An 8,788-nucleotide genomic window follows, 5' to 3' on the forward strand; every position below is an offset into this window, starting at 1 on the left:
TAGATTTTATGTAGGCAGAAACAACAAGCATTTAGAGTTGGAGCACCATAGATACGAGTCTGAGGTGGATTGGGGGGGGCTAAACGTACCCAAGCACAGATCTTTTGAACTGGAATAATCACCTGGTACATCTTATCTGACCTTTGATGATGTTTTGTTTCAAAGAAAACAGACAAGGGACGGAAAGTTCTTGTTGGTTCAGCTTTTTCTGGATGAAGCATTGTGCAACAATCTGGATGTTAGACTGTGAACAAAGAAGGTAATGTGTCTGACGGAACGTCACAAACTAATATATATGCTAATAGCACATATATATGACAAAGAGCTTTTGGAAGGATAATGATTTTCATTTCTTACAAACACTGTATATGTCTCTTGAGGGAAGCTTTGCTGCAGTCCATCATCTTACAGCCATAAAACCTGTCGTTACAAGTCTCAAATCACACTCCAGTGTTTCAATCTTTCACACACACACGCACACACACACACACACACACACACACACACACACACACACACACACACACACACAGGCACTGACCGGAGCAGCGGAACTTGCTGCTCTTGATCTGTGCGATGCGTTTGTTGGCGAGGCGGCGAGGGCTGGCACAGCGTGCGCCGCTGGTCTCTATGGGGTTGGAGCGCAGGAAGTCGGCCAGCCACTTCACATTACAGTCACACACGAAGGGGTTCTGGGCCAGGTGGCTGATGGGAAGTCACAGGGGGCAGGACATCAGTCAGAAAACACTGAATGGAGTGGAACAGAACATAACAACCTTAAAATAGCATGTATGTGTGTGTGTGTGTTTCTCCTCACAGTGTCTGGATGCTGTGCAGAGAGCTGAAGGTGCCTTTTGCCAGACTCTGGATTTTGTTGTCGTACAACGACAGCAGAGCCAAGTTCTCCAGATCTTTGAACACCGAGGCTCTGATGCAGTGGATCTTATTGGCATTCAGCAACCTGATAAACAGAAGAGAACATCTAGCATAATGAACTTGACGACATCTCACAAAAGCAGGTTTTATCACTAGATTGATATCTAGGGTGGGAAAAAAAACGGTTTTAAATCAAGGTTCTGTTTCTACATTTCTGCAGCTTGGTCTTGTCTCTTTTTCCTGACACAACTATTACAACTGAAGCTTATGCATGTGAAATGAACTGTGTGGTACAAAAGAGGATACTGTATGGCAGTGTTAATAAAAAAAGTAACATCACAGCATGTTATGAGAAACAGATTTAAATCGGCATGATTTGGCAAAAGCTGTACCGAGACCCGTTCATTTCCATCCAACAATCTAACAAATGAAGGACTCTTTAGAGCTTTTCTGACACCTGAAATGAATTTGCGTAACACAGTGTACTCTGTGAAAATGTCAGCTCAGACAAATATATGTGCACGTTGTGGTTTGGGCTTACAGCAGCTCCAGAGAGGCCAGGCCGTCAAACACTCCGCTGGGCAGCTCAGTGATCTTATTTCCATACAGAACCCTGCACACAAAGAGGTTTTTTATCCTTTATTAAAACCTGTGTTCATTTGCATTAAATCAGTGTGTAACAAGTTACTATGATGTTTTATCCATTTGCATTTTAATAAACAACAGTAACTTTTCAGTGACTTTTATTGCATTGGTAAGAACAGTTAGGTGGCTTCATGCTCCACTGTAACCCGGCACATATTCCAAACAATAAACACATTCACACTCAATCCACAAACAGCACAGATTAATGCCAGAGTACACGCAAATACAGTATAGGCATATGTGCACACACAGACACCCTCCCATTTATACACGCAGACCCGCAGGTCACCCGCTGTGATTCTGTGTAAGCCCTGATATTTCATAGAGAATCTCTGTTAACATGGAGCAGGTGCCACTTTTCAATTATTAATACTAACAGAAGCACAAACACACACATGCGGTGCAAACATATGGAGGTACAGATAGGCATAATACAGACATATGTAAACACGTATTGGTAAAGGCACTCTCAGAACACTCCAACAGTTTATTCACACACACACACACACACACACACACACACACACACACACACACACACACACACACAGGCACACACATTACGTCACTCTGTGGTACTCACAGGGAGTTGAGAGCGCGGAGGCCGTGGAAAGCATCAGGAGCGATCTCAGATATCTGGTTGTTACTCAGGTCTCTGGGAGACACATAAAACACACACACACACACTTTAGTCATAGAAACACATCGGACGGTTACCAATGACAATGACGATGATGATGATGATGATGATGATGAGGAAGTCTTTGCCTGGAAATCAGAAATATTGGCTGTTTTCTCCCAGAGGCAAAATCGTGGTCAGACTGATAGCTGACGGGTTCCTAGTTTGACTTCAATGTGTTCTTAAACCTGTGTGTTATTGTAAAACCTTTTTATTCATACCAGAAGTGTCATCTAAAGAACTGATTATAGATGAAGGAGACGAGAAAGTGTTTAATATTGCATTGTTTTCATTATGAAAAATGTTCATGTGTTTTCTTCTGGGAATAAACATACAGTACATGAATGGTTTTATTGTTCCTTTTTCTTATCCTCAAATCAAATCGAATGAATCCCACTTGTAAAAATGAGAAAGCCACTTTATGTGAAAGGCTTAGAGAGTGAGTGTTCTCCTGGCCAACTTCAAGTTTTTACATTTCCCAATTTGGTCTGGCCGGGGCCAAAACCACCCAACATGTCCGATTATGAAATCCTTGTTCTGCTGCCACCTGTCTGTCGCTCAACTGTCACAATACATTTTAAAACAAACCCCCTCAACCAGCCTGGTAATGTAATCAGCCCCCGTCTCATCTCATCTCATCTCACAGCGATGATGTAAGAAGAAGAGGGGGGAGAGAAGGATAAGATTGAGAGGAAACGGAAAACCACAGAGACACAAAGATGGAGAGAGTCTGAGGATGAAAATGGGCAAAGGAAAAGAGAAAGAAAGAAGCAGTGAGAGTGAACAGAACAAAAGCAACAAAGAGAAGGAAAATAAAATAGGGTACAAAGCAATACTTACATATATATATACACTTATTATTGTGGTCACATGTGCATTTTAAACATTTACCAGATCCCGGTGTTAGGTGCTTAATTTATCATGCAAGAGCCTTAAAGGTCCTCTGATGGGGACTGCATCGCTTTGCAGGCTGACATAAATCAAGCGCTCCTCCATGCTGAAAATCCACCGGGGCAGTTTGGTATGTCGAGCAGGAAAACCACAGCTCGGTGAACAGTGGAGACAGAGGAAGGAGAGCGCGATCCAGTTGGCACAGTAGAGTTTAAAACACTGACAGTTTCCCCGGAGGCATTGGCCTTCCGGGGGCAGAAATACTGTATTCTCATTGGTTGAGAGGGATAAAACTCACGGGGTGGAGCCATAAAAACGCAGCTCCTCTGGCTAGATGGTGTTAGTCGAGCTGACTTTCAAACCCCCCGTTTCAAGGAATATGTACTGTATATTTAACCACTTGTGTCATAACAGTCCTAATTACAAGGCCAATCAAAGTAGCTAAAGAAGTTAGAGCTAATATATATATAACAGAAATGAGGTGTTAAATCAAAAAAAAATTTAACCTGAAGTACAGGTTACATGAAAAGCTTTCAAGTAGAGCTGAAATGAGTAATCGATTAAGTGACTTAATACATTTTTAAATAAAAGACTCAACGTAATGTGTTTTCCCTTCTCTTCATTCATACATTGTCGGCCTATTTCTGGTGGCAGCAGTCTATGCAAGGTAGCCCAAAAGTCCACATTGGACGTATACCCGTCTCTATCTGGGTCTCCCCCCAGTTTACTCCACCTGGCTAGAGGTTCAGTCAATGCAACGTTGTCCAAAAAGTGGGAGAATCAGTGACATTTATCCCATATGGTTTTGTTTTTCCGACCAGCTATTTATGACCGAGTATGTTTTCAGAGGACTCACATTCGACGAAGCTTCTTGTAGGAGGTGAAGGCGCCCGGAGGAACCGACTTGATGCCATTCTGCTCTAAACGTCTGGAGGGGGAGAGAAAGGGAGAGAGAGAGAATGAGAAAGAGAAAAGGGGAGAAACAGAGAGATACACATATATGTTTATAATAAATTGCCTCCTGTCGGTCGTAGCACACCAGAGCACAGCTGGATGGTAATTCCATCAACGAGACTGTCTGCAGTTTCCATTCAAACTCCTGTATTTGTCCACATGCACATTCATTCAAAGCTCTGCTCAACCTTTAACTATTACCAGTGGTGGAAAGTAGATTTACTGCATTACTGTAAGTTACTGTAAGTAACAAAGACATGCTGATTATGAAATATGTCTTTTATAAATTAAATTACCCAAGAATATAACGGCCTACAAGTCCAGCTGAAATGATTAAACCATTAATAACAGCATTAGTTTTTGAAGTTTTTTGTTATGATTTCAACCCTTTTTCGTGTCCATTTTTTGTTGTGAGGATTTTTCTGCATTGAATACTATCAACACTTTTTTTTTTTTCAGAAGATACTTACGTACTTTTACTTAAGTAACATTTTCAATGCATGACTTTTACTTGTAACAGAGTATTTTTAGTGTGGTATTAGTACTAGTATTAGTAAAAGGATCTGAATACTTCATCCACCACTGACTATTACAGCTTGATTCTCATTCAAAGCAAAACTAAAAATTCATATCTCATAAAAAATGTGGGAGATAAAAGTTTTAATTTAGAAAAATGTGGGTGGTGTTTTCCTTTGTGACATTACATCCTAAATATTTAAAGTCAGCATGTTTTCAGCAGCTTCTGAGATGAGATGGCGCTTCACCTACGCAACGATTTAAAATCAATATTCATCAAAGTCAAAGTATCTTTATGAGTCTCCCTAATGAGAAATTAGTTTTAGACACTGAGTAACTTTGCTGCAAGAGTTACAACAGACACAACAACAAGCACAGCTTTTATGGCCCAGGCAAAACAGGCATATTAGTCTAACTGTGGTTGGCAGAGGTTTCTATTCATGCAGCTTTAATCAGAAAGGAAACATCCCATCTACAGCACTGTGTGTTCTGGTTCTTCTTGTGCAAGTCTGCTGTTACCCCTCAGAACCTCACAATGGGTCCCCTCTCTGCCAGCAGACATCCATTTACTTCTCTAAGCTGCAGTGGCGACAAGCACGTCGAACCTTTAATGGTGAATCACACATTAGAACGTTTAACACGTTGGCTGATACGTAAAGTACATGTTACAGCCTCCATCCATCCATCTTCATCCGCTTATCCGGTATCGGGTCGCGGGGGCAGCAGCTCCAGCAGGGGACCCCAAACTTACCTATCCCGGGCCACATTAACCAGGTCTGACTGGGGGATCCCGAGGCGTTCCCAGGCCAGGTTGGAGATATAATCTCTCCACCTAGTCCTGGGTCTTCCCTGAGGTCTCGTCCCAGCTGGACGTGCCTGGAACACCTCCCTAGGGAGGCGCCCAGGAGGCATCCTTACCAGATGCCCGAACCACCTCAACTGGCTCTTTTCAGCACGAATGAGCAGCGGCTCTACTCCGAGCTCCTCTCGGATGACTGAGGTTCTCACCCTCTCTCTAAGGGAGACGCCTGCCCCCCTCCTGAGGAAACCCACTTTGGCCGCTTGTACCCTGAATCTCGTTCTTTCGGTCATGACCCAGGTAGGAACAAAAACTGACCGGTAGATTGAGAGCTTTGCCTTCTGGCTCTCTTTTGGTTCTCCTGGGGAACTTACATCTCAGTCATGGCCTCAGGCAGGTGGGCGGGGATGGCAGTGAGGCCCCTCCCTCGACAATCTACGATGTTGTTGCTGCAGGAACACATCGGAGGACAGGAGCCGGACGCCAGGCTGCACGGCTGAACGAAGGCACTGCCGCCCTGGCCTGCAAACAAACAAGAGAAAACACAGATCCAACTCCAACATCAGCCACACTTGGACCTGAGTGCTCTGTGTCCCTGTCTGGGTTGCCGTACCTGAGCAGGCGAAGTCGCTCTTGCGCAGCTCGGCGAGGTTGAGGCCCCTCAGCGTGGGAGGAGAGCTGCACTGAGTGTAGAGGCCTAAGGCCCCCCGCTGCCGCAGCCATGGAGACAGCCAGGCCAGGTGACAGTCACAACGCAGAGAGTTGGAGTGGAGACGACTGGGAGGGAAGGGGGGAGGACAGAGGGGAGATCAGGGGAGGAAGGGGAAGGGAGGGAAAGAGGACAGATGGGAGTAAAGGAAAGAGGAAAAAGGAAAGGAGGGATAAGGGGGAATGACACAGAACAAGAAGGGCAGAAAATGGAAGTGTACAAGAAAGAGTGGGGCGAAAGAGAACACAAAAAGAAGAAGGGGAGAAGGTAGGAACCAAAGGGAAAGGTTAAAAAAAGGAAGGAGCAAATGAGGAAGGAGTGTGGAAAAAGAAGCCAAAGGAGAGAAGGAAATTGTAAAAGGAGGAGTGGATATGTGGCAGGACATAACGGAGTAGGAAAGGAAGTAGTGTAGAAGAGAGGAAATTAACCAGATAACCATGATATGAAAGGAGAAATAGTGGAATGAAAGGTGGATGGAAGGAGACAAGAAATGGAACATAAGTAGCAAGTATTGGTAAGTAGCTGCCATCATTGTGGTTCTGTTTTCAAAATGCGGCATTCTGGGTAACATAGTGCATTGACGTGAAGGACTCACAACGTGCGGAGCTTCGGCATGTGGTTGAAACTGGAGACCGGAATAGTGCTGATGTTGTTGTTGTTCAGAGTGCTGGGACAGAGAGACACAGACAGAGAGAGACAATGAAAGAGAGAGAGAAGAGAAGGCAGAGAGGAATAAAAATAACAACAAAAAAGGGTGGGAAAAAAGACAGGAGAGAGGACAGAGAAAGAAAGAGTGAGGGAGGAGATGATTAGGAGAGATATCGACGAGAAGGGTAAGAGAGAAGAAGGGAGTGAGGATTAAAAAAAAGAGAATTAAAAAAATGTGTGTGACATCAACAAAAGGTGACAGTAAGTGAAAATGAGAGACAACAAGGCATAGAATAAGTTAAGAAACGGGATTTGGGAATCACGAAAGCATAATGTTGGGAATTTTTTTGGGGATTATCCCAAAAAGATCTGAACTTCTTCAGGTTAAATCTTTAGAAAATACTCACAGTACTTCCAGAGAACGCAGAGCTCTGAACGCCCCCTCCTCGATACAGCTGATGTGGTTTTTATCCAGCTGACTGGTAATGAAAGGAAGAAATTAATAACAAAACCTACTTAGTCAAGCAGTTAACCCATGTGTTGTCTTCCCATTGACCATTGATGCAACTTTGTTTTACTAGGTGGAGATTTAAAATCACAACTATTTAGTTGTCTTTTCTTTCCTGATGTTTATGTCGCTTTTATCTATTTGTTTTCTGTGCTTCTTGACATTTTTGTTGTTTTTGAACCACATTTTGGAAGCTTTTTCTGACATTTTTTCCAACTTTTTATAATTTTTCTCTCTGATGCTATCAAATTGATTTAAACCAAATATAATGAAAGCTGTGTACTGATCGTTTGTTTTCTGTTGTTGTGAGCGTTATAGGGAACCTTCCTCGTTGTTTTTTTATTTTTGACAAATTGGTTGAGAGAAACCCAAATGTCTGATATAAAAACCTTTTGAAAATTGGCCAAATTTGACCCGAGGACAACAGGAAGGTTAAGCCAACCAATCAATCAATCAATCAATCAATCAATCAAAGTGATTAATCCTTATGGTATATCTTACATAAATCTATCTAACATGATATGACATATTTTGATTGTGTATTTGATGTTGTCAATAGTTTTCTCTGATTTGTGCATTATGCGTGTGGTATTAGTATGGTGTGTGTGTTTGTGTTTGTGTGTGTGCGTGCTTTCACACACAGGTTTTTGAGATCCGTGGCTCCTCTGAAGGCCCTCCTTGGGATGGCCTGGATGCTATTTTCACTCAGGTCCCTGAAAAAAGGAACAGAGAGAGAAACCTGCAGTTGAAAGTTTGCTTATTTTATTTATTTTTACTGACACATTTTAAGTGTTGCACATTCAACCGTTTTTGTTAACACATTAAAAGCAATCCTTGCCAATGTGTTGATACAGTACCACATGTTTGGTCCCGGTCTGTCCTATTTGAACTGAATATCTGAGAACAAAGAGGGAGACACAGCTCACACCCCAAAAACCCCGAGCTTTGGGAAGGCCTAAATATTTTTTCTTACTGTTTTCTTTTTTACTAACTTTATTGTATTCATGTAATCTGGATATTCAACAATGCTTGGGCAATATTGTACTGTTGCATTGCTGATGGCATTAAAGCACGGAAAGCCTTCATATCTTCCTCTCCATCTGTGAAAGCCACATGACTCACTGGGAAGCAAATATATTTATAGAACAAGAAAGAATAAAAACTATAACAGCCTACATTTTTTTATTCATTTTATGAGTTTTTTTAACATTACAATGAGTTGCCCCAGCCTGCCTATGGTCCCCCAGTGGCTAGAAATGGTGATAGGTGTAAACCGAGCCCTGGGTATCCTGCTCTGCCTTTAAAAAAAGTGAATGCTCAGATTGGCCAATCTGGAATCTTGCCCCATATGGGGTCATAAGGAGCAAGGTTACCTCCCCTTTCTCTACTTGGCTGTAATTCTGCACCAAGGCCGAATTATTAGGGGACCACTAAGGTCAATATAAAAGAGACTTCAGATACAGTATTAGGGGACCACTAAGGTCAACATAAAAGAGACTTCAGATACAGTATTAGGGACCACTAAGGTCTATATAAAAGAGACTTCAGATACAGTATTAGGGG

General features: G+C 42.6%; 1 protein-coding gene across 1 annotated transcript in view; it reads right to left on the reverse strand.

Moving 5' to 3' along the window:
• Positions 1 to 8,788, reverse strand: part of LOC117961823 (slit homolog 1 protein-like) — a 71,397-nt gene that overhangs the window by 28,555 nt on the left and 34,054 nt on the right. Inside the window, exons 5-14 of the mRNA XM_034900762.1 lie at positions 7,867 to 7,938; positions 7,125 to 7,196; positions 6,665 to 6,736; positions 5,974 to 6,137; positions 5,735 to 5,882; positions 3,948 to 4,019; positions 2,105 to 2,176; positions 1,418 to 1,489; positions 818 to 961; positions 542 to 705 (exon numbers count right to left, since the gene is read on the reverse strand). Coding sequence (XP_034756653.1) covers positions 542 to 705; positions 818 to 961; positions 1,418 to 1,489; positions 2,105 to 2,176; positions 3,948 to 4,019; positions 5,735 to 5,882; positions 5,974 to 6,137; positions 6,665 to 6,736; positions 7,125 to 7,196; positions 7,867 to 7,938 — 1,052 coding nt within the window. The remainder of the gene's footprint in view (positions 1 to 541; positions 706 to 817; positions 962 to 1,417; positions 1,490 to 2,104; positions 2,177 to 3,947; positions 4,020 to 5,734; positions 5,883 to 5,973; positions 6,138 to 6,664; positions 6,737 to 7,124; positions 7,197 to 7,866; positions 7,939 to 8,788) is intronic.

This window comes from Etheostoma cragini, chromosome 2 (genome assembly GCF_013103735.1).
Source record: "Etheostoma cragini isolate CJK2018 chromosome 2, CSU_Ecrag_1.0, whole genome shotgun sequence".
NCBI classification, from domain to species: domain Eukaryota; kingdom Metazoa; phylum Chordata; class Actinopteri; order Perciformes; family Percidae; genus Etheostoma; species Etheostoma cragini.